This window comes from Salmo salar, chromosome ssa11 (genome assembly GCF_905237065.1).
Source record: "Salmo salar chromosome ssa11, Ssal_v3.1, whole genome shotgun sequence".
NCBI classification, from domain to species: Eukaryota; Metazoa; Chordata; class Actinopteri; order Salmoniformes; family Salmonidae; genus Salmo; species Salmo salar.
In genome coordinates, this window is record NC_059452.1 from 78,709,772 (window position 1) to 78,736,967 (window position 27,196).

Below are 27,196 nucleotides of genomic sequence, written 5' to 3' on the forward strand. Positions count from 1 at the left end.
TTGCTCAAAGTACTGTTGTAGATTTGTAGTGTATAGATGTTGCGCTATAGATTATTCTATGAATGATAGTATGTATAGGCCATTTTATAATGTGAATAAACTTTTTGTATAGAAATAATAGTTTTTGTCTGGTTTATACAGTGGCTCTGATCTGTAGTATCTTGATGTTTGGATTCAGAGCCAATACGTGATGTCCACTGAGAGGATACACCCATCTAAAAAAAATACTATAGTATACTATGGTATACAGTGTCTTCAGAAAGTATTCACACCCCTTGACAGCCTGAATTTAAAATTGATTCATTTGAGATTTAATGTCACTGGCCTAGACACAATAACGTCAAAGTGTAATCTTGTGAACATTGTTGACAAAAGAAATGACAAATCGATTTTTATCCCACTTTATAACACAACAAAATGTGGAAAAAGTCAAGGGGTGTGAAAACTTTCTGAAGGTACTGTAAATACTATATTATTTACTGTAGCATTTTTGCGGACTTTACTGTAGTATTCAATGCAGTGTTTTTGTGGACTAAAGTCTAGTATACTACAGTATAAAGTATACAGTAGTATTTATAAATACTGTTGTAAAAGAACTGTAGTATATACTATAATTCATGTACTATTTTTGCAGATTGTAGTATACTGTTGTATTTGGGTCTTTCTATAAATAAAGTGGCAAATGTGTAACATCAGGGTAAACATTTCAAAATGGTTTGATATACGTATATTTAAATATGATTTTCTTGCAGCTTCACATGTGTAGTTACAGGAAAAAGAGTCTAGGTAGGCACAATGAGACCATAACTCCTAGCAACAGCAAAACATCGGTGTCACTCAAAATGTCACATGAAACATGTATACTGCTTGTTTCTTTGTCATGGCTAGTAGCCAGGTCTGTTCAACAAGGAATAAACAAGTCGTTTTCACGTTCCCGATTGCTCCGTTTTAACTCAGAAAACATTAGATCAAAATGTACACAAACCGTAATCTTATCTCAGGATTCTTGAGTTAACGTTAACATGATGTAGGCTAATTATCTTGATCACCTAATTATCTTGACCACCGTAACAACATGGACACCAAAATGTTCTGTCAATCTTCGAGATCAACATTCATTCCCACACTTTGGCTGTTGTTAAATTGTGTGCGGTATCACACAAGCTCTTTATCCTTTAATGAATCAGCTGATGTTGCGAGAAAATGTCCCCATGTAGCTGAACAGCTAGACATCAAACGCGCATCAAACAACTATTATGCAGTAATTATTGAAGAACCCCTTTAATTAAAGACAGTATTGATTTTTGTTTTATTAATCATGTTAAAGCTCCTCTTTATATTAGAAGCATTGGATTTTGCAATCACATGCAGTACATTATTTTGGATATGTGTGCCCATAAAAACTTTCACACCGTAACATAGTGAAATACAAAATGTTACGAGGTTACAGTACACTTCCGAGATCTCCGGACAAAAAAAGAATCTGACAGCAATATCCAGAAATTTCATAGGATCAAGTTCAATGTGTAATTCATTTGTTAAATGCTTAGTATATGATATAACAACAAACAACAGTATCATAAATGTAAGGAAGGAAGGTAGTGTTTTATGTCAACTGATTTTTGCCAAATCTGTGAAGACTCCAAGCATGAGAAAGGATTTAAACATAGGTTTGGATTCAAAGCATGAATTATATTGAATGTAGTGTTGAAGTCGGAAGTTTACATACACCTTAGCCAAATACATTAAAACTCAGTTTTACACAATTCCTGACATTTAATCCTAGTAAAAATTCCCTGTTTTAGGTCAGTTAGGATCACCAGTTTATTTGAAGAATGTGAAATGTCAGAATAACAGTAGAGAGAATGATTTATTTCAGCTTTTATTTCTTTCATCACATTCCCAGTGGGTCAGAAGTTTACATACACTCAATTAGTGTTTGCTAGCATTGCCTTTAAATTGTTTAACTTGGGTGAAACGTTTCAGGTAGCCTTCCACAAGCTTCCTTCAATAAGTTGGGTGAATTTTGACCCATTAATCCTGACAGAGCTGGTGTAACTGAATCAGGTTTGTAGGCCTAGTTGCTGTCACACGCTTTTTCAGTTCTGCCCACAATTTTTCTATGGGATTGAGGTCAGGGCTTTGTGATGGCCACTCCAATACCTTGACTTTGTTGTCCTTAAGCCATTTTGCCACAACTTTGGAAGTATGCTTGGGGTCATTGTCCATTTGGAAGAACCATTTGCAACCAAGCTTTAACTTCCTGACTGATGTCTTGAGATGTTGCTTCAATATATCCACGTAATTTTCTTTCCTCATGATGCCAACTCTTTTGTGAGTGCACCAGTCCCTCCTGCAGCAAAGCACCCCCACAACATGATGCTGCCACCCCTGTCCTTCACGGTTGGGATGGTGTTCTTCGGCTTGCAAGCCTCCCCCTTATTTCTCCAAACATAATGATGGTCATTATGGCCAAACACTTCTATTTTTGTTTCATCAGACCAGAGGACATTTCCCCAAAAAGTACTATCTTTGTCCACATGTGCAGTTGCAAACCGTAGTCTGCCATTTTTATGGCGGTTTTGGAGCAGTGGCTTCTTCCTTGCTGAGCGGCCTTTCAAGTTATGTCGATATAGGACTCGTTTTACTGTGGATATAGATACTTTTCTACCTGTTCCCTCCAGCATCTTCACAGGGTCCTTTGCTGTTGTTCTGGGATTGATTTGCACCTTTTGCACCAAGGTACAGATGAACGTGGTACCTTTAGGCGTTTGGAAATTGCTCCAAAGGATGAACCAGACTTGTGGAGGTCTAAAACTCCGACTTCAACTGTATCTATGTTCCCCTTTTGTATGTTAATATATTCACATGACAAAAATGGCTAATTATTCATTAATGACTTTGTAACAGTTCCAAACAGTTGTCCACTACAAAAAAATCTCACCCTTACCCTAGTTTATAGAAAGATCCATTTACTGTAGTGTTTTTGCATACTTTAGTATACTGTAGTATTTACTGAGGTGTATTTGCAGACTGTAGTATACTGTAGAATTTACTGTATTGGTTTTGCAGACAGTAGTATACTGCAGTATTTACTGTAGTGTTTTTGCGGACTGTACTGTAGCATACTTTAGTGTTTACTGTAGTGTTTTTGCAGACATTTCTATAGTATTTACTATAGTAATTTTGTTTTAATATATTTGGCATAGAAGTGGAGGCATTCTCCTTGATTAAACCTACTGGAGAAATACTAAAAGAGCTCATTTTCGATAACCTGTAGGTAGGTAGGACTGGGGTCTAAATGGATAGTTCAGAGCTTCTGCTCTTTCTATAGCCTGTAGGGAACACAGTATAGTATGGTCTATACTTGGCACGTAGATTTCTCACTTATGGGTGGCACAAATTGGGATATGGGGGACGGAAATGGGCAGGTATATGCAAATTAAATACTGTAGTATTTACTATAGTTAAAAAAACAGTTGTGTATTTGCAGACTGTAGTGTTTTTGCTGACATTACTGTAGTATTTACTTCAGTGTTTTTTGTGTGGATAATACTGTAGTATTTACTATAGTATTCTACAGTATACTACAACATGCTATAGTAAGTACTACACATTATCAAGGGATATTACAGTGTGTATTTTAGTATTCTACAGTATATTCTACAGCACTGTAGTATTATATAGTAAAGTGTCATATTTTTTCATGTGGGCAATGATGGAGAGAAATTGTGGATACTTACAGAGCTATAAACTTCATCACAGCATGAAACCCTTTTCATTTTTATCAGGGTTACAGGAATGCAGTGTCTGATTCATGACCTCTCTCTTTCGACACTCTTTCTAGGACTATGTTAAAGGGTGTGGTGTCAATAGGGGGAGAGTTAAACTTTTGCTGCAGTGGACTAAATCAGTCTCACACAAAGTGATTGTTGGTAGTCTTAAACAAATCTACATTGAAACAAAAGTATACACATGGTTATGGGCTTAACAATATATATAGAGTTAAAATGTATTCAATTTTGAGGTTGCATTCCAATATTACGCTTTATATACATCACAGAACACTGAAATATATCAAAACTGTTTGACATAGAAACACCCGATTTTTGTCAACAAAAATGTGATCCTTAAGAGGTTTTAATAACATTCCACCCATGAGGCCAAAGAGGACGCTTGAAGTCATTGACTGCAGGAAAGGGTTACAAGGAGTTGTAGAGAGGACTTACAGCTGGTGAATATTACCGGAATCTGACATTTCCAGACACTTTTTCCAGTAACAGGACAGGATGGAGGGTTGCGAAAGGAGGGTTTGGAAGACTTGAGATTCAAAACTTTGAACTTTGTGTTGTCATTGCTTAGCCTTCAGTCTTTTTGGTGTATATTCTCGGCTGGGTTCATGGCTGTTACAGGGAGTGGGTTTCCTGTTTAAGAGGTAGGCAAGTCAAATAACCAATCGTTTTCACAGTCCGATTCCCTTGGGAGATCATTTAGGGAGGTATATGAAGTAGTTCCCCTCAAGCTATTGAACATGAACATACTCACATGCACACACACTCTTGTAGAGCTCAGGATCTAGTGGCCGAGGAGTCAACACTGTGGTGAGTCAGAATTTGTTTGAATTGTATTGACAATCTGTTTGTTATCTGGAAGGGGACAGTATCTAGAACGCGTAGTTTTGCAAAACTATGGATTATATATGAGGAGGAATTTAACCCTTGATGCCTAAATTCTAATATAGTATCATGCAGATGCAGACTCGAGTCACATGACTTGGACTAGTGCTGAGCAATTAACCAACATTTCTGTTATTTTCGTTTTTTAAAGAACGAATTGACAAAATTATTTGAATTCCATATTGTTCGTATTTTTTTTCTGTGAGCTGAATGCACAGTTTCTGTAGAGATAAATCAGATCAAGCCCCGAACTGTGCGATGCAATAGGGAGTTTTATTTTACAACAGGCCAATATTGTACATAGTTTAGCTCAGAAAACGTGGCAATTAACAATAATGAGCATAATCCACTGCGTGCCAGTTTACTTGTCCGGTCTGTGTGGAGCAGACATGGAGACGGATAGAAGAGAGAACTTGCAATCGAGAGGGATAGAAAGCAATTGTTTCGCTAGTTATCACTACCTGAAAATACATGATATAAGCGATTGATGGTTGGTATTAATCAGTCATAAAAGTATGCCTTATTTACTTTGAAGAACTAGTAAAATAGTGATTTTGTCAGACAGCATAGGCAGCAGCTCTATGAGATGATGACTTGGAAAGAAATAATGAAGTCATCAAACTAAACAAATATTTTATTAAAATAAAATAATGTGAATAAATTATGATTAACGTGTGATAAGCCGTAATGGGTAGTCATGGGACTTTTATTAATTGTTTATTCTGTTCTTACAGCATTCAACCCACATAATGCAAAGTGCATTTAATGTAAAAAAAAAAAAGTATAGAAAACGAAAACTGATTATTTTTTTTATAATCTAAACGAAACCGAACCGCACTAATCTCTCAGCACTAACTTGGACTCACAAATTTGTCGACTTGGGACTCGACTTGATAGAACATAAAATAACTTGAGACTTGACTTGGACTTGGAGCCTCAAGACTCGGAACTCGATTTTGACTTGAGACTGATGACTTGAAATGATCTGGCCTGGTATTGTAACGTTTTGTCACTCATTTTGTGACACAGAGTTTCTGTGGATTACTCTACACTCAGCCAGAGACAGTAGCCGCAGCATCGCCCTTGCAAAAAAAAACTGCAACAGACTGGCTAGTGAAATGTACACATCCCTCTTATATGACCCCCCAGGGGTGGGGGAGGGGGCTGGGGGGGTGCAGATAAAAAAAATGTCCACGCTACATACATGAATATTAAAGGCACAGTGCACTACTTTTGTAAAACATAAAATTACTTTTGGTGGGGGAGGTTCAAGGGGTGCTCTCAGCAGCCCTACTTCTCACAGCTATGCCTTGTACTGTTTATTGTAACACTTACACATTTCTGTTTCATGTTTGATACTATACATTTTTATTTAAAAATGTTCTCTGACTGGGCTTGATGTTTATTGTGCACATGAAGGTTTGCAAGACTCATGAGCTAGAAGTTCTGTTTATTTAATTAATTGTATGGTTTCCTCATAGATAGAACACTCATCTTTATATCTGTGCCACTACAGTGTCTGTGACAGCACCATTGAGGCTCAAACCAACAGGAATCCCTACCAAGTTGACTACTTAGACTACTTTAAAATGGCAGAAGCAGGGTGGAAGCCCTCAATGGCACCACCCATGCTAAAGCAGCCTTTTGGCCACTAGTGGCCTCTATCATTCTCTATGGGTTTTCTTTGTTCATATTTCCCAGGTTATGTCGGAATTCCGTGTGTCTGTGTCCTATGTCTCTGTCATTCTGGCTATGCTAATAGGAGCGAGTGTGCCTCAGTCCATATAGAAATAGGCTAGTATGTTGAATAAGAGAAAATTGGTGTTCCAAGTATGAATTGTGATGAAATGTCATTAATAATAATGAAGTCTAATGTACCAATGTAACAATGGATGTGGAAATTGCCTTTTACATTGTAGAACCAGTTTATTAGTTGTAATTGTCAATTGGGTAATTGTATGGTCCTGGGGGGGGCTAAGTGCTTATATGTACCTGTTTGAGCTCCTGTTAGACACAGTCGATTTGGTTTCTCAAGGGGAGACTGTGCAGTCTTGCCCTCTACCTGTGTCCGTTCAGATAGGACAGGTTAAGCCTGATACAGAGGCTATTTCTTTTGGACCCATGTATATTTGGTAAATCTACTTGTATATTTTGTATGATATGAAGCTTTCGCCATTGGATCACCAAGACCAGTAAATAAATCTACGCCCAGGGACTGCGGTTGAAAATTAGCCGGCTGGCTAAAACCGGCACTTTTACTGAAACGTTGATTAATGTGCACTGTCCCTGTAAAAATAAAATAAACTCAAACTCTGAGCACGTCAACCTGCCTTGCCTTCTGCTAATGTCACTCCCTTACGACTGCTATAAGGACCCTATTTTACAATTACATCATCAATTACATTTTGTAGACAAAATAATGAAAAGGGTTGTCTGGTAGCCTCAATAAATAGACAACAATTTGTAGTTGAACAAGTCATTGCATGTATAGATCATTTTTACTTGACTTGAAAAAACTTGTGACTCGACTCGACTTGCTGTTAGAATGCACGACTTGCACTTGACTCGAGACTCGACCTGTTCTACTTGGGACTCGACTTGAGACTCTGACCTTGTGACTTGAGACTTGCTTGTGACTCGAATAATAGTGACTTGGTCCTACCTCTGGTATCATGTGGGATGAAGTGCATGGATTTCATTGAGTGTGCCTGGATGTAAATCCTGCTCAACTATCTATTTCCTCCTCCACTTCCTTATCTTTCTCCATCCAGTTCTTTCAGAAGTGTCCTGACCACAGTGTGAGCTGTTCCTGGACCATCCTTCTCCATGGACCGTACCAACAGTCTCCTGGTACTGCTGCATGTCCTGGGTTCAGTTACGGTCAGCCTGGGCTGCTTCTGTGACCACTACGCCTGGAGCTCATGGTCCACCTGCACAAGAACCTGCAACTACGGGACCCAGGAGCGCCGCAGGTAAAATACACAACTTAGTATGAGCAGAGAGATAGCGCAGAACTAAATGGTAACTTTACATGAAGTAAAGTTGTGGGGCTTGCTTTATCTCTGTCCAAGTATTGTTATGATAGTGGAAGAAGCTGAAATGTTTTACTGTACTATTTAAAGTAAAGTAGTTACATACTGTATAGTCAAAGTAACATTTTGTAAAATAATTGATTACTTTGATATACTACTATATAAACCTGATTACTTTGGATTGTTGGGAACTTAGATCACAAAAATGTATAAACTACAGTTGATGCGTTTGAACACTGAAAGAAGACATACAGATGTAGGATCTTAATTTGAGCCAGTTTGCTACAGCAGGAAAATAATTGTGCAGCAACAGGAAATGGGAATTATTATGTGGTTTGTAATTAATGGACATTTTCTGTAGGGGTTGATACATTTATCATGGAGGCAAATAATTACATTTTAAGTGGAAATTACAAACTTTAGAATCCTTTTTAAACCTTGAATACAATACAAGTTTGCTTTTTCTGCTGTGCAGGAAAATTCTCTGCAACAAAAGAATAATCTAATTAAGATCCTACATCTGTATGACAATGTGATCTTCTGTCAGAAGATGGGAATAATAGGCAGGATTATGTGCACAGCAACTCTGAATGTGCAAAGCAACTCTGAATCATTAATGCTGTGGGTTTCAGATAAATAGATAGATTTGCTTTTGTAAAACATTCAGTGTAAATTAAGTTTAGTTTTAGTTCAAATCAAATCAAATTTTATTTGTCACATACACATACACAGCAGATGTTAATGCGAGTGTAGTGAAATGCTTGTGCTTCTAGTTCCGACAATGCAGTAATATCCAACGAGTAATCTAACCTAACAACGAGTAATCTAACCTAACAACAGTTGAACGACGATGTAATGATTAGAAAGTTTTAGGCTATTTGGGGAGAGAAATATGATGGTGCATCTAGTGATTACAGCTTTTTAAGAGTATTTTTGTTGTAGTTGAAGAACTGTGTACAATAGGTTCGTATGTAGACCTAATGATAGCTAGTTGTAGTTCTATCTAATAAATAAACTCTTTAGACTAACAGTGAAAAGTGGTGTGCTTGCTAGCTTATTTTAAAGTATGTATGGTTTTTAAATGGTATAGTAGTGATAGTGTTTGCAAGAGTAATGGTGGTGACTGTTTTAATTTTTTATTTAACCTTGATTTAACTAGGCAAACCAGTTAAGAACAAATTATTATTTTACAATGACGGCCTACCGCGACCAACCCCTCCCCTAATCTGGACGATGCTGGGCCAATTGTGTGCCGCCATATGGGACTCCCGGTCACGGCCGGCTGTGTTATAGCCCAGGATCAAACCAGGGTCTGTAGTGATGCCTCTAGCGCTGAGATGCAGTGCCTTAGACCACTGCGTCACTCGGGAGCCCAATAGTTGAAAAAGTAAGTCGACTAAAATATTGATTGATTGATTGATTGGTTGGTTGAGATGAATGGGCAGCCTGAACATGTGAAAGTTAGTTTGGTGTCTCTTGCTTGAACGGTTCAAGAGTTACAATTATTGTTGGTGGGTATTACAGTATATGCATATGTATGCACACTGTCATGATGTTGGCTTGATGGGGGAGGTTTATGACCCCCATAAATACCTTTCCCCTTTTCTCTCTCTCTACTTTCTAGAGTTGACTCTTGTAAAGCCTTTGTTAACATAGAGAGTCTGGTGACATCAAAGGGTGGGAAACGGAACCATATTTCGGTAATCCAACCAGTTGAAAATATGCGTTGGTACTTAATGAATATGATGTCAGATCAGTTGGCGTCTGAGACATGATTACTGATGATAGGATGACATAAACTGTATCTTGGAAAATCTACACATTCTAGTTATCAGATTCACATGGAATTGTTGTGCAATTTAAATGTTTAAATATGAAACTATTTGTGTAAAGAAGAAATGTAATTTTAGCTTCTTAAAACCTCTTACATCTAGATGTTCCGCTAGCGGAACGCCTCACCAATATCCAATGATAGAGCGTGGCGCGAATTACAAACACCTCAAATATCCAAAAACTTCAATTTTTCAAACATATGACTATTTTACACCATTTTAAAGACAAGACTCTCCTTTATCTAACCACATTGTCCGATTTCAAAAAGGCTTTACAACGAAAGCAAAACATTAGATTATGTCAGGAGAGTACCCAGCCAGAAATAATCACACACCCATTTTTCAAGCTAGCATATAATGTCACAAAAACCAAAACCACAGCTAAATGCAGCACTAACCTTTGATATTCTTCATCAGATGACACTCCTAGGACATTATGTTATACAATACATGCATGTTTTGTTCAATCAAGTTCATATTTATATCAAAAAACAGCTTTTTACATTAGCATGTGACGTTCAGAACTAGCATACCCACCGAAAACTTCCGGTGAATTTACTAAATTACTCACGATAAACGTTCACAAAAAACATAACAATTATTTTAAGAATTATAGATACAGAACTCCTTTATGCAATCGCGGTGTCCGATTTTAAAATAGCTTTTCGGTGAAAGCACATTTTGCAATATTCTGAGTAGATAGCCTGGCCATCATGGCTAGCTATTTTGACACCCACCAAGTTTGGCACTCACCAAACTCAGATTTACTATAAGAAAAATTGGATTACCTTTGCTGTTCTTCGTCAGAATGCACTCCCAGGACTTCTACTTCAACACCCAATGTTGTTTTGGATCGAAATAATCCATAGTTATATCCAAATAGCTGCGTTTTGTTCTTGCGTTCAAGACACTATCCGAAGGGTGACGCGCCGGCGCGTATCGTGACAAAGAATTTAAAAATATTCCATTACCGTACTTCGAAGCATGTCAAACGCTGTTTAAAATCAATTTGTATGCGATTTTTCTCGTAAAATAGCGATAATATTCCAACCGGGAGACCTTGTTTTCGTTCAAACACTGAAAATAGAAAATGGAGTCTTCACATGCACGCGCGCACCAGTGTCATTGTTCTCAGAACGACCACTTTCCAAAAGCCCTACTGTTTTTCGCCCAGGGACTGCAGAGTTATCATTACCCATTCTGGCGCCTTCTGAGAGCCTATGTGAGCCTTAGAAAATGTCAAGTTACAGCAGAGATTCTATATTTTCGATAAAGAGGCTACAGAAGGCCAAGAAATGGTCAGACAGGGCACTTCCCATATAGAATCTTCTCAGGTTTTGGCCTGCCATATGAGTTCTGTTATACTCACAGACGCCATTCAAACAGTTTTAGAAACTTTAGGGTGTTTTCTATCCAAATCAAATAATTATATGCATATTCTAGTTTCTGGGCAGGAGTAATAACCAGATTAAATCGGTGACGTTTTTTTATCCGGCCGTGAAAATACTGCCCCCTATCCTAAAGATTAAATGAGAGAACGGTTTGTCATAGAGAAACTCTGCTCACTCAGAGGCCCTGCCCAAGTGAACAGACATTGGTTGTAAACTATGAAACACGCCCTTCTTTCACCACAATATAAACCCGTTGACGAAAATTCAACTTCCTGTTCCAAGGACGTGCGGACTTGCGGTCCCCACGTTGAAAGGACAAAGATCACCTATAGAACTAAGCCACCCTCAGCGTGAGCTCTGGTTGAACGACAAGAACCTAACAAAATTAGCATCAAATTTCAATGTGAAGATGACGATCCACACGCCGAAAGGATGAATTTCGACTATACCAGCCAGAATATAGCATGAGCTTAAAAGTATGGCAACTTGGTATGAACTTTGAACTCTTATTCACTAAAGAAGTGATACCCTCTCCGCCCGCTAAACGTGGGCTAGGAGAGGATGGACAGAGTATCCATTCTAACACGCTCCAGTTCACCACTAGACATTCTTCAGAGGACAAGAGATCCATGCTGGACCACCCGGCCTTCCATCTACGAACAACCGATCGAAGCGCAGCTCAGAGTAAATATTTATTGCATTTTCCTTTTTCAAATGGCCAGTTATTTAGAATGCATAAAATACTGTATTTACGATAGCATAGCTGCCTACAGCCCGATAGAGACACAAAACCTTTTTGCTCCTCAGTCTTCCCGCTCTTTCACTCAAACCCAACCCCCTTTCTTTGTGTAACCAGCCATCATATCTGTTCCGTCCGCTAGGGACGTTTTCCTTTATGACATAATTTGTAATCAATGTATGATCCATTCTGTGTATATGTAATTCTGTGTGATTATTTAGGTATTTAGTAAATAAATAATTAAACCAAATTTTGTATTGCTGTTTCAACTTGTTAGCCAGGGTTCGTGAAGATAACCAAGAATTTATAACTTTCAGATGAGACTGAATAAAGTAACGATTAAATATTGACTGCTACTGATGTAAAAAATGACTACGTCTTTAAGAGTTTATTCGGAAGATAACAGCTCTATAAACATTATTTCGTTGTGCCCCGACTTTCTAGTTAATTACATTTACATGATTAGCTTAATCAGGTAATATTAATTACAGAGAAATTATTTTATAGAATAGCATGTCATATCACTTAATCCGGCATAGCCAAAGACACGACAACATTTAAGAAGTTATACATTATAGTGCAGACAAGAGCTAGACCAGCGCTAGCTAGCTATGCCCAGGACCATAGCTGAATCTGCTAGCTTGTGACATCACTTACTGCATCTGTAATGAAAGCAGTCGATGGGTTACTAAAACAGCTTTACCTCTTGATTAGTAGAAGCGATTCCTGTTATTTTTTCAGATGTGAAATGCAGAGAATTCATACGCTATACATTTTTGACTGTCTTGTTGGGGGAGTGGTCAAAACCGCAGTTGTTTGGAAAAAGTTAGGAAACAATTTTTTTAATGCAGCTACTAATACAGATGTATGGTTAGATTGGTAACAGATATTTTTGTTCTGACGACAGATTTTAATAGCAGAGAAGGAGACATACCCTCTAACTTAAAATGTTGCTGATGCAGTTATTTAAACTGCTGTAACATTTGATCCATTCCAGATAATTCTGTTCTGATTTCAGATTTGAATAGCACGGAAGGAGACCAAGATGTCATATCCTCAAACTTTTTGTCTAAGGTTTTGGCAAAGTGGTCAAAGTAGCTGATTTGTAGCACATGTAGGACAGTGTGCATGTGTGTGTGCATGGACTTTGCAGATGTATTTCTCACATGTTCAGCACATAGTATTTGTTATACAGTCCTTCTTTGGCGAGAAGAATTGGCATCTCCTCCTCTTGCCTGCCCCATCTGCAACCTCAGGTGGATCAGAACAAGATTCAGCCCCCTGAACAGCTTTCACAAGCGCTGCAGAGGCTGCTGTGTGGGGGAGGTGCTCCCTTCTTTGAATGTATGGTGTTACAAGTGCCTTTCCCAGCTGCTCCAGGAACACCCTCCTCTTGTTCCGCTTATCAGGCATCCAGGTAGGGTTGATTTTGTTCCATATCACAAAGGAATTGTATGAGGACACATCAATGATGTTATGGAAGATGACCATGGTCCAGCTGGCAGTCATCCTCCTGCAGCTGTAAGTTCCAATCACCTTGTCCAGGTTGTCCACGCCTCTTTTGTTGTGGTTATAGTCCAGGATGATGGCTGGCTTCCTGTCCTCACGATCACTGATCTCAGCCATTTTGTGCAGTGTGCTCAGGAGGACCACATTCTTGTTCCTCTTTGAGAGGTAAGACACTAGAGTGGTGGTGGGGTGAAGGCAAACTTTGATGAGAAGGCCTCTCTCTCCCTTGTTGCGAGGAGTGCAGGGGGGAGCTTAGGCTTGTTCTTTCGCCAACCATGGTGATCTTCCTCTTCAAGAGCTACTGGCTGAGTTCAATCAGTAGCACACATAATCTACATTTCTCATTGTGTGTGTGTGTGTGTGTGTGTGTGTGTGTGTGTGTGTGTGTGTGTGTGTGTGTGTGTGTGTGTGTGTGTGTGTGTGTGTGTGTGTGTGTGTGTGTGTGTGTGTGTGTGTGTGTGTGTATCTTTGTGGTTGTTGTGGTGTGTAAATTATTTTATAACTGCCAGGTCAAAAATGACCCAAAGACAATCTTTGTGCCCTGGTGGTGTACAGCTTTCATGGAAATATGAACAAAGGTGATGTTTCACTTTTTCTAATGTTGGGGTCATTCTAGGAAAAGTCATCAAATTTCAAGTTGAAGAAAGATAATTTAGGGGGTTTTCTCTGCTGTTAAACACAGTGGCAGGTCATTTTTGACCCTTAAGACAACACAAGGGTTAAACGGTTTAAGAGGAGTAGCGTGTTAAATAACAACAATAATAATATTTATAAAAAATCAGAGTATGATGAAGATTTACAGTTTAGCAAGTCCCATCTAATAATAACAAACTCAGAGTTAGCCTACAATTATAAGACTTTTGTATTGTATTTTAAATAGCCTAGTACTTGGGTTTAAAAAAAATATTTTAATGATTAATAGGCTGACACATTGCCTTTAGCTACAAAACAGCTCACCACCATGTATTTCCAGATCTCCCCTCTCTCCTTCATTCCTTTCTCCAGAAAGCAGAGAAGGGCAGTCAACCGTTTTAATGAAATATGTTTTGCTGTGAAAACATGTTACTATCGATGTTCACGAACAGATTTCATTTGGTTTCCCAAATTAAGCAGTGGGTAGCTGCAGGAACAGGGTTGGAGAGACCATGGCATACAGAGTTTGGGCGGAATATCACCTCACATCTGCAAAATAACCGGAGTAGCCTACCAACATGAGTGAAACTGCGAAATAACCGGAGTAGTCTACCCGACATGAGTGAAACGAACCCTGCGGGAAAGTGGCCTCCGTTGCAAAAGGATGACATGTCTTTTTTCTCTTGCACCTTTTCCAGTACATTTGCTAATGGGTCATTCTAAATCTAAACAAATTGTACATATGAGTAAACACAAGATTACATTTAAATTGAGAATAGTCTGATGGGTGAAAATATGATCACTTGAGGAGAGAACAACGTGTGCAGCAAGGAACAAAGCACAGGCTGGGTTTTTTTCGACTTTCTCAAATCATCGATAGCCTAGTCATAATACAGCCCATATATCTTAATTTATAAGGCATTCTATGGTTTGCAACATTCACAACTTAAGTTGCCAAATAACTCTAAATCTAGCTTATAGGTAGAACCTGTTTCAAATGATCACTTTCACGCTCATCAAAGCTACTTCATGTGCGCACTCTCGTTCCGGGAATGGAAAAAAATATTATTTCTATTTTATTCAGATAAATTAATTTAAATTATTGCTACTATAAAATCATATAATGTAAGATAATGGCAAAGGCACTTATAAGCATTTTTTGTCTGCTAAATTAACAAGCCTATAGCATGGTGCATAGCCAGATAACATACAGTGCATTTGGAAAGTATTCAGACCCCTTGACTTTGTCCACATTTTGTTACATTACAGCCCTATTCTAAAATTGATTAAATAAAAAAATCCTCATCAATCTACACACAATACCCTATAATGACAAAGCAAAAACAGGTTTTTAGACATTTTTGCAAATGTATTAAAAATAAAAAACAAAGAATACCGAACAATTCAGACCATTTGATATGAGACTCGAAATTGAACTCAACTGCATCCTGTTTCCATCGATCAACCTTGAGATGTTTCTACAACTTGATTGGAATCTACCTGTGGTAAATGTAATTGTTTTGACATGATTTGGAAAGGCACACACCTGTCTATATGTAACAGTGTAGGTTCCGTCCCTCTCTTCGCCCCAACCTGGGCTCGAACCAGGGACCCTTGCACACATCAACAACTGACACCCCACGAAGCATCGTTACCCATCGCGCAACGCAAGGGGCAACCCTACTTCAAGTCTCAGAGCGAGTGACGTCACCGATTGAAACGCTATTAGCGCGCACCACCGCTAACTAACTAGCCATTTCACATCAGTTACACTCACCCCCCCTTTGACCTCCTCCTTTTCCGCAGCAACCAATGATCCGGGTCAACAGCATCAATGTAACAGTGTAGGTTCCGTCCCTCTCTTCGCCCCAACCTGGGCTCGAACCAGGGACCCTTGCACACATCAACAACTGACACCCCATGAAGCATCGTTACCCATCGCGCCACAAAAGCCGCGGCCCTTGCAACGCAATGGGCAACCCTACTTCAAGTCTCAGAGCGAGTGACGTCACCGATTGAAACGCTATTAGCGCGCACCACCGCTAACTAACTAGCCATTTCACATCGGTTACATATATATACAGTTGAAATCGGAAGTTTACATACACTTAGGTTGGGGTCATTAAAACTCGTTTTTCAACCACTCCACAAATTTCTTTGTTAACAAGCTATAGTTTTGGCAAGTCGGTTAGGACATCTACTTTGTGCATGACACAAGTCATTTTTCCAACAATTGTTTACAGACAGATTATTTCACTTATAATTCACTGTATCACATTTCCAGTGGGTCAGAAGTTTACATTCACTAAGTTGACTGTGCCTTTAAACAGCTTGGAAAATTCCAGAAAATTATGTCATGGCTTTAGAAGCTTCTGATAGGCTAATTGACATAATTTGAGTTAATTGGAGGTGTACCTGTGGATGTATTTCAAGGCCTACCTTCAAACTCAGTGCCTCTTTCCATGACATCATGGGAAAATCAAAAGAAATCACCCAAGACCTCAGAAAATAAATTGTAGACCTCCACGTCTGGTTCGTCCTTGGGAGCAATTTCCAAATGCCTGAAGGTACCACATTCATCTGTACAAACACTAGTACGCAAGTATAAACACCATGGGACCGCGCAGCCATCAAACCGCTCAGGAAGGAGACACATTCTGTCTTCTAGAGATGAACGTACTTTGGTGCGAAAAGTGCAAATCAATTCCAGAACAACAGCAAAGGACCTTGTGAAGATGCTGGAGAAAACAGGTACAAAAGTATCTATAGCCACAGTAAAACAAGTCCTATATCGACATAACCTGAGAGGCCACTCAGCAAGGAAGAAGCCACTGCTCCAAAACCGCCATAAAAATGCCAGAATACAGTTTGCAACTGCACATGGGGACAAAGATTGTACTTTTTGAGGAAATGTCCTCTGGTCTGATGAAACAAAAATAGAACTGTTTGGCCATAATGACCATCGTTATGTTTGGAGGAAAAAGGGGGGCGCTTGCAAGCCGAAGAACACCATCCCAACCATGAAGCACGGGGGTGGCAGCATCATGTTGTGGGGGTGCTTTTCTGCTGGAGGGACTGGTGCACTTCACAAAATAGATGGCATCATGAGGAAAGAAAATTATGTCGATATATTGAAGCAACATCTCAAGACATCAGTCAGGAAGTTAAAGCTTGGTCGCAAATGGGTCTTCCAAATGGACAATGACCAACATTGTGGCAAAATGGCTTAAGAACAACAAAGTCAGGGTATTGGAGTGGCCATCACAAAGCCCTGACCTTAATCCCATAGAACATTTGTGGGCAGAACTGAAAAAGCGTGTGCGAGCAAAGATACCTACAAACCTGACTCAGTTCCACCAGCTCTGTCAGGAGGAATGGGCCAAAATTCACCCAACTTATTGTGGGAAGCTTGTGGAAGACTACCCACAATGTTTGACCCAAGTTAAACAATTTAAAGGCAATGCTACAAAATACTAATTGAGTGTATGTAAACTTCTGACCCGCTGGGAATGTGATGAAAGAAATAAAAGCTGAAATAAATCATTCTCTCTACTATTATTCTGACATTTCACATTCTTCAAATTAACTGGTGATCCTAACTGACTTAAAACAGGGAATTTTTACTAGGATTAAGTGTCAGGAATTGTGAAAAACTGAGTTTAAATGTATTTGGCTAAGGTGTATGTAAACTTCCGACTTCAACTGTACGTGTTCGTGAGAGACTCAAGTTTCCACCGAGTTGTTAAGTTAGTGTGTAGCCCAAACGGTTCAGACACTACAGACAGAAGTTGGCAGATTTACATTTACATTTTAGTCATTTAGCAGACGCTCTTATCCAGAGCGACTTACAGTAGATCAGATGTACCGACTTCAGACGAGTCCTGCAGATCCGGAATGGCGACATCAGGGGATGTAGTGGATTGAGATGCAGCCCATGCAAAGAACCAGATATCTCTAGCTTAAAGTGATTAATTTTTAATGGGGATTTTGGTATTATGCTAACTAGATTTCCGTCGGGCCGCAGACATTGACTATTGTTCTTTTTTTACTATAATAAGTCAGAAGTATGTCAATGATTTAAAGTGGGTTTCTTGCTTCGCAAGCCCCGTAAAGGAAGGATATTTTACTGTATGTAATTTATGATTTATGCATTTCATTTTGAGGTCAGTTGGCCAAAAGTGTTTTCATGACTACCTCAGTTTTAAACAAAACTCTTTTGAAATACAATAGAATACGACTTTCTGTGTTTTCACAATTCCCTCCTCTGCAGGAGTATCCAATATGATGACTATTACTGGAAGAATAGTTGTGAGCAGCTGTGTCAGAAGCATGAGAGTCGGGCATGTAATGTCCAGGCCTGCTTCATCCACTGTCAACTCACTGATTGGGCCAACTGGTCCGGGTGCTCCCCGTGTGCCAAAAAACAGGCAAGTGAAAGAATATACACACACAGAGACACACAGACAGAAATACACGCACACACTTCCACCGTCTGTCTCTGACTAGTTTTCTGATTTTGTAGTTAAGGACTCGGTCACTGCTAAGGCCTTCCCAGTTTGGAGGTGTGGAGTGCGATGCTGTTCTGACAGAAGACAGAGCGTGTTACCCATCAACAGAGTGCAAGATGGAAACACTCAACTGCAAAGAGTTTCAGTGTGGCAATGGTAAACAGTCATATATTCACCTACTACATATACAGTATAGACAAAATACTGCATGTGCACATTTAAACAAAACTCTGCTCATGTACATTTCCCCTTGTCGCAGGTCGCTGTATCAGCTCCAAACTAACATGCAATAAACAGAATGACTGTGGGGACAACTCAGACGAGAAGAACTGTGATGAATTCAAAATAGTGTGTCCTGTTGAGAAGAGAGTGGTCCCTGGAGCTGACCTCATAGAAAATGGGTAGGTTAAGGTCAAAGGCCAGCATAAGACATTGCCTGGAGCAGTGGTCAATCTCATAGTAGATGTTTAGCAGTAGTCAGTGAATACAGAGCAGGACTGCTTCATGTAATTTCTTGATACGTATCCTGTGATTTTAAGAAAAGTAACATAACTTCAGGGTTAATGCTGCTGGCTTGTGTTACTTTCCTGTTTCAGGTTTGATGCCATGGCAGAGGAATTGAGGGGGGCGGTACTGGATAACATGTTCATGGGGGACACCTGCAACCTGAACAAGAGCAGAGGCAACTACAGGCTGTACTACCGCGTCCCAGCCAATGTAGAAAGCTTTGAGATCAAGGTACAGTACTACTGCATAGAGATCTCATCTTATTCTATTTCCCCATGTTTGACTGGTCTGGGATCAGTTCTAGTTGTGGTTCTGCTTCCACAGGTCGAGATCCCAGATGACTTTAAACAGGAACCCCAGCCAGTCTTCAGTGAGACCGTCAACCTGGCCTCCCCACCAGTCTCGGCCAGCAGTAGTACCTCCAGTGGTGACTCTAGTTTAATCTGGTTCCCGATCTTCTTCTTTGGTTCCAGAAAGCACCACCAATCCAACACACGCGACTTCAAGCAGGCTATTTCAGCTTCAAAGAAGACGGCAAGCTGCATCTACAGTATATGCACTCTCACATATTCACAATCACTTACATGCATGCAATCACACACACAAAAATAAACACCCTGATCACAGTATTACAATGTAGTGGCAGACCTTGAAGTAGAGGTTTTCCTCAATCACAGATCTAAGATCACATTACCATACCCTCTATCCAAGCAGTATGACTGGCATTTACTGTGAGGCAGGCATACAATCACTGCGTTTCAAAGCTGGGAAAGTAACACTGACGTTATGATTATGTAATCTCACCCTATCCTGCAGGACTCCCAGTTCTTCCGAGTGCACCAGGTGTTACCTGTATCCAGATTCAGGGTGAAGGATTCAGACCTGTACCTGACAGAGAACTTCTTACAGTTTCTGACCAGCCTGCCTCTGGAGTACAACTACGCCCTCTACAGGGAGATCTTCAAGCACTTTGGGACCCACTACTTTGGCTCCGGGACCTTAGGGGGACACTATGATCTGCTTTACCAATACAGCAGACTGGAGCTTAAGAACAGTGGTACGAGAGCACAACCTTGTAGTCAAAAGGAGGTACAATACCCACTGCTAGTGCATTGTTCTCTCTGATTTCATAAACTGTTCATTCTTTTGTGTTTCATTGTCACAGGTTTAACAGAAGAGCATACCAAAGGATGCCTAAAGTCTGAGTCGAGCATGGTTATAATAATATACTCGCAAAGATCAAATGTTGTAAGATGCTCCGACAATACAATGACTGAAAAACATGAAGGTTGGTTTTTCTAATTACCGTTACATACAAATTGAACATTCAAGATAGACCACCTTGCTCTAGTCGTCTTGACTTTTCACTTGTTCGGTTTCATTAAGTATCTCTCTCAATAGTTTTGTTGAGAACTGGCTTTTCACCATTTACTGATACTTCTGTGTTGGTCAGGCTCTTTCGTGCAGTCGTCAGAAAAGTCTTTCTCCATGGTGCGTGGAGGCAGGAGCGGAGAGGCTGAAGCCCTGGCCTGGGATAAGACAGGGCCTGCCCCTGACAGCACCACTTATACGAACTGGGTCAAATCACTCATAGACAACCTTGTTGTTGTGGAATATGAGGTCAGAACTCCCTCCATGGAATATAATGAAATAGGATGGAAACAATGAATCCAGTTAATTCATTGATTGTTTATGATTAGTTGTGATATAGTGAATCCATACCATCTTTTTGAGATACTTTCTGTTTATGACAGCTCTTTCCTAAGACATAAAACAGGTCACTTCCTGTGAGAAATTGGTCTCCTTCCTATCTGTCTCCAGCTGTTGCCCATCATCAACCTGGTCAAGGGGATCCCATGTGCTGCCACTAAAAGAAGGCACTTAACCAGAGCTCTGGTGGAGTACCTGGAGGACTTTGACTCCTGCAAGTGTGCCCCCTGCCCTAACAATGCCCGTGCTGTCCTCTCTGGCACAGACTGTCAGTGCATCTGCCAGACGGGCACCTACGGGCCCAACTGTGAGCAACGGGCGAAAGACTACACCTCAGGTACACAGCAGCACCCACTCACTCACTGATATACACATTTTTATACAAGATGAGGATTATGTATAGTCCCTGTTGTGTATTGCACAGTCATTTGACAGTGCTCAGTATGTTTGACTGACACCAGACACTGCTGAATGTGGTTTGACTCCTGGTGATTAGTACACACCAAACAGTGCTGAATGTGGTTTGGCTTCTGGTCTGTAAACACCAGGCAGGTCTGAGTGTGGTTTGCTGTGTGGTTTCCTCAGAGGCAATAGATGGTTACTGGAGCTGCTGGGGGACATGGAGTACCTGTGATGCATCCATGAAGAGACATCGTACCAGAGAGTGCAACAACCCCGCTCCCCTGAGGGGGGGCAAACTCTGCCAGGGACCGGCCAGACAGGAGGAGGGATGCTTCATCTCCATCTTCCAAGAGTAAGAGAGACTGACATGTTTAAGCCTTGAGACAAATGAGACATGGATTGTGTATTTGTGCCATTCAGAGGGAGAATGGGCAAGACAAAAGATTTAATAAGTTCCTTTGAACGGGGTATAGATGTGAGCTGCCCAGTGAGCTAAATGCCTTTTATGCTCACTTAGAGGCAAGCAACACGGAAGCATGCACGAGAGCTGGATGACTGTGTGATAACGCTCTTGGTAGCCGATGTGAACAAAACCTTTAAACAGGTCAACATTCACAAAGGCGCTGGGCCAGACGGATTACCAGGCCATGTACTAAAATCATGCGCGGACCAACTGTCAGGTGTCTTCACTGACATTTTCAACCTCTCCCTGACCGAGTCTGTAATACCTACATGTTTCAAGCAGACCACCAAAGTCCCTGTGCCCGAGGAAGCGAAGGTAACCTGCCTAAATGATTATCGCCCAATGGCACTCACGTCGGTAGCCATGAAGTGTCTTCGAAAGGCTGGTCATGGCGCACATCAACAGCATCCTCCCGGACACCCTAGACCCACTCCAATTCGCATACCGCCCCAACAGATCCACAGATGATGCAGCCTCAATCGTACTCCACACTGCCCTTTCTCACCGGGACAAAAGGCACACCTATGTGAGAATGCTGTTCATTGACTACAGCTCAGCGTTCAACACCATAGTGCCCACGAAGCTCATCACTAAGCTAAGGACTCTGGGACTAAACACCTCCCTCTGCAACTGGATTCTGTACTTCCTGACGGGCGGTAAGAGTATGCAACAACACATCTGCCACGCTGATCCTTAACACTGGGGCTCCTCAGGGGTGTGTACTTAGTCCCCTCCTGTATTCCCTGTTCACCCACGACTGCGTGACCAAACACGACTCCAACACCATCATTAAGTTTGCTGACGACACAACAGTGGTAAGCCTGATCACCGACAACGATGAGACGGCCTATAGGGAGGAGGTCAGAGAACTGACGGTGTTGTGCCAGGACAACAACCTCTCCCTCAATGTGAGCAAGACAAAGAAGCTGATTGTGGACTACAGGAAAAGGCGGGCCGAACAGGCCCCCATTAACATTGACAGGGCTGTAGTGGAGCGGGTCAAGAGTTTCAAGTTCCTTGGTGTCCACATCACCAATGAACTATCATGGTCCAAACATACCAAGACAGTCGTGAAGAAGGCACAACAAAACCTTTTCCCCATCAGGAGACTGAAAAGATTTGGCATGGGCGCCCAGATCCTCAAAACGTTCTACAGCTGCACCATCGAGAGCATCCTGACCGGTTGCATCACCGCCTGGTATGGCAACTGCTCGGCATCTGACGATTAGGAGCTACAGAGGGTAGTGCGAACGGCCCAATACATCACTGGGGCCAAGCTTCCTGCCATCCAGGACCTATATAATAGGCGGTGTCAGAGGAAAGCCCATAAAATTGTCAGAGACTCCAGTCACCCAAGTTATAGACTGTTTTCTCTGCTACCACACGGCAAGCGGTACCGGAACGCCAAGTTTAGGACCAAAAGGCTCCTCAACAGCTTTTACCCACAGGCCATAAGACTGCTGAACAATTCATAAAATCGCCACCGGACAATTTACATTGACCCCCCCCCCACCCCCACCCCCCTCCCTTTTGTACACTCACTGTTTGTTTGTTACCTATGCATAGTCACTTCGCCCCCACTTACATGTACAGATTACCTCAACTAGCCTGTTCCCCTGCACACTGACTTGGTACCAGTGCCCCCTGTATATAGCCTCATTATTGTTATTCTTGTTGTGTTACTTTTATTATTACTTTTTATTTTAGTCTACTTGGTAAATATTTTCTTCTTGAACTGCACTGTTAGTTAAGGGCTTGTAAGTAAGCATTTCACGGTAAAGTCTACAGTTGTTTGATTTGGTAGTAGGTGCCAGGCGCACCGGTTTGTGTCAAGAACTGCAACGCTGCTGGGTATTTCACACTCAACAGTTTCCCGTGTGTATCAAAATTATCCACCACCCAAAGGACATCCAGCCAACTTGACACCTGTGGGAAGCATTGGAGTCAACATGGACCAGCATACCCGTGGAATGCTTTCGACAACTTGTAGAATCCATGCCCTGACGAATTGAGGCTGTTCTGAGGGAAAAAAGGCAGGGTGCAACTCAATATTAGAAAGGTGTTCCTAATGTTTGGTATACCCAGTATATATTGAAAGCAGGTGTGGTTCCAGTGTTCATTAATACACTTTATGTTAGTGTTTCCTTTATTTTGGCAGTTACCTGCACATACAAGAGTGTTGGTCTTCTAGTTAAAAACGTACTGTTGATTTATATACCTGAGTGCGTTTCTGATTTTCTGTTGGTGTGTCTTTTCTCCACAGGCAAAATGTATGTGTTAATGATGAGGACTTTGCCACAGAGGGGCGGGCGGAGGGCTTGCCTCCCGGCGTGGAGGGCTGTCCAAGACCCAAGCGTCCTGCCAACAGTCACCTCAGGGTAGACACAAGCTAACAACACTAACTGCTAACAAAGCTAACAGAGACAGAGCTCACTAAGATCTCTGAAAGAGTGATATTTCCAAAGGCTCTGGGCCAGCTCTCAATGATGTCACAGTCTTAGTGACCTTTACCTGTTTATACACTTATTAGCATCTTCTTCTTTTTCTTCATTTAGTCTCTCTCTCTCAGGGGCTTTATTGGCATGGTAAACAATTACATTGTTTATTTCACTTTCTTTGGCAATCATAAATTAACAGTAAACATTACACACACAAACATTTTAAAAGAAATGTTTGACATGTTATATTGTTAACTACAGTGTTGTAACAATAAGCAAATAGCTTTTCTTAGTTTTGGGTCAGTCACAGTGGTCAGATATATCTGCCACTGTGTACTCTCTGTTTAGGGACAACCTGTCCCAGACCTGTTGTCCCAGACCTGCTGGAACCCTGACCTATTCACCGGACGTGCTACCTGTCCCAGACCTGCTGTTTTCAACTCTCTAGAGACAGCAGGAGCGGTAGAGATACTCTCAAAGATCGGCTATGAAAAAGCCAACTGACACTTACTCTTGTGTTACTGACTTGTTGCACCCTCGACAACTACTGTGATTATTATTATTTGACAATGCTGGTCATTTAGGAACATTTGAACATCTAGGCCATGTGCTGTTATAATCTCCACCCGGCACAGCCAGAAGAGGACTGGTCACCCCTCATAGCCTGGTTCCTCTCTAGGTTTCTTCCTAGGTTTTGGCCTTTCTAGGGAGTTTTTCCTAGCCACCGTGCTTCTACACCTGCATTGCTTGCTGTTTGGGGTTTTAGGCTGGGTTTCTGTACAGCACTTTGAGATATCAGCTAATGTAAGAAGGGCTATATAAATAAATGTGATTTGATTTGATTTGAGATGGCATTCCAATGTTTTCAGTTTTTGGAATGAATTCTTTCCCACATGATTTGGTTGGGTCTAATTATCCTGGGGCTCTGTGGTATCTGTTTGGATTTTTTAACAGAGCCCCAGAACCAGCTGGCTGAGGGGCCTCTTCTCTAGGTTCATCTCTCTGCAGGTTAGGGCTTTATGATGGAAGGTTTGGTCTCTCTCTCTCTGTCTTCTCAATGACAGAAAGATAAGCGTTACTATGAGTTTGGCGACATGGAGGAGTTCCTGTGCTTCACAGGGTTTGAAATGGAAGGTTACCAGTTCATCAACTGTCGCCCTGACGGGACCTGGACCCCACCCACAGGGATGTGCATCAGTAAGTCTGTCCTCTTAGGAACAATCCCTGCATAGAATGCGGACAGAATGCATAACACTCTGTCCATACCAAACCTCTTTTGTATGGACAGACTTTGGAATCCATGTTTTGCCAATACAATAGCATAATAAAAAAAATTAAAAAATCATGTTAAACCAGTCTTGTTGAGTATATTGTCCTCCATCTTAGGGAAGGTGTGCTCCCCGCCTGCCGTGCCTGAGGGTATGACTCTGTACCCCTCCAAGAAGGAGTACAAGGTGGACCACTCCGTGGGACTTGAATGCACGGAGAGAGGCATGGTTCCGTCCGAACAGGGCTTCTACACCTGTGCCAAGAGTCTAACCTGGGAGCCTCCACTTCCTAAAGACCTGCACTGCAAAATAGGTAGTCTGTCTCAAAGGGACTTTGAAGAAACATTAAAGGGATGTTGGTGGAAAGTTGGCGTCTTTTTAAAGTCCTCATAGAGTTTTTCGCAATCAAGTGGAGATCACATGATTGACAATATAATTAAATTACGTAATTGGATGTTTGTCCTGTCAATGTGTCTGTCCAGATAAGCCATTTGTTCCGGACAATCAATGTGGGAGAGGAGAGTGGCACGTTGGATCCAAATGTATCTGCGTGGCACGTGAGACATGCCTGTGAGCACTTTTACCTATCAATCATAATTAAGTCATGAACAATTCAATATTAATGGACTTTTAATTGCCTTTTAACGTTAGCTAATCACATGCATCTGAAGGCCACCATAATAATTTGGTTCCCGAATCAGTCTGTTCATCTAGATTTGTCCTCTTCTTGGATTGACTAATGATTTCCATGTCTGTGTGTGCTCCACCTGTGTGTGTGTATTGCAGCCCATACAAAACTGAGTTCTGCATCTTCAATGCTGAAGTTGGCAGGGGTGTGATGATGTCTTACTGTGGTTTCCACTCGGGACGTTGCCATGGTGACCAGCTCTTCTTCATGAATGTGGGACCGTGTGACGAGGATGTGGTCAGCCTGGACTGGGCCAAGTTCAGGGTCAGCATGGCTGCCAAGAGCTCAGTCCAGGAGCCCTGCGACTCTGACACCTGCTACGAGTGGGAGAGCTGCACCGGTATGACTGACTGACCACAGATTCCCCCTCAGATTTAGATAGCACTTGACCACTTCAGCTGAAATAACCTAATCTGCAAAAAGTTAACTAGTTTACATGCAATACAATTAATTATGTTTCAAGGATGAATGTGTCAATACGGTTTCAACATAGCAAAATCATTTCATATACCTGTGCTCTTTCCCTTTTGTCTTTGTGCAATCAGAGTCCAAACAATGTCAGTGTAAAGTTCCCCGGGACTGTCCTAAGGAGGGAGAACACATGTTCTGTGTGAAGCTGCTGAAGACCCAGAGCAAGAGGAGTGTGAATCTGTGTTTCATGGCTGCCATCAAGTGTAGAAAAATGGAGTTTGAGATTCTCAACGAAGGCCTGTGTGAAGAGTCCACATAACCAGGTCATAGTGTAGCTTTCCTCTTCCTGTATTCTATCACCCTCTCCATTATATCATACAGCACAATTTAACTGTAAAGACTGACGTTCTGAAGGAGCTGATTTTTGTCCCGTTTCAATTGCAGCTTTGTTCAACTTAATTTGTTAAAAATCTAGCTTGAAGTTAACTTCTTTGCAGGTTATTTTGTACCTGTATGTCTTTTTTGATGTCCTTTTATGACTATTTGCTTATGTGTTGTTATGAAATCAAATAAATTTTAGCAAAATGTGGTGTTGAAATGAATTTAACAAAAACAAATATTTTTTTATCCAATATTTTATTTACAACAACTTGCAACTACATGTAACTGCCAAAATAAAGGATACACCAACATAGTGTCTTAATAGTGTCACGTGTGTTCCCTCTCCGGCCTCTAGGTCACCAGGCTGCTCGTTAGGGCGCACACCTGTCACCAGGGTTACGTGCATAATGACACTCACATGGACTCATCACCTCCTTGATTACCTGCCCTTTATATGTCACTCCCTTTGGTTTCTTCCCCCAGTCGTCATTGTTGCTGTTTCATGTCGGTGCGCTGTTTGTGGTTCTTGTTTTGTTCATTTATTTATTAACTGTATTCACTCCCTGAACTTGCTTCCCGACTCTCAGCATACATCGTTACAAATAGGG

At 41.1% G+C, this 27,196-nt stretch overlaps 1 protein-coding gene across 1 annotated transcript; it reads left to right on the forward strand.

Moving 5' to 3' along the window:
• Positions 1-4,583: 4,583 nt before the first annotated feature.
• Positions 4,584-26,904, forward strand: c6.2 (complement component 6, duplicate 2). Its single transcript, NM_001173575.1, has 18 exons — positions 4,584-4,601; positions 7,448-7,648; positions 18,083-18,239; positions 18,335-18,476; positions 18,580-18,721; positions 18,917-19,058; positions 19,152-19,361; positions 19,644-19,884; positions 19,993-20,115; positions 20,281-20,447; positions 20,649-20,874; positions 21,123-21,291; positions 23,666-23,780; positions 24,905-25,037; positions 25,227-25,421; positions 25,591-25,678; positions 25,895-26,136; positions 26,342-26,904. Exons 2-18 carry the CDS (start codon positions 7,503-7,505, stop codon positions 26,524-26,526), a joined length of 2,823 nt encoding a protein of 940 aa, NP_001167046.1. The 5' UTR covers positions 4,584-4,601; positions 7,448-7,502; the 3' UTR covers positions 26,527-26,904.
• Positions 26,905-27,196: the final 292 nt, after the last annotated feature.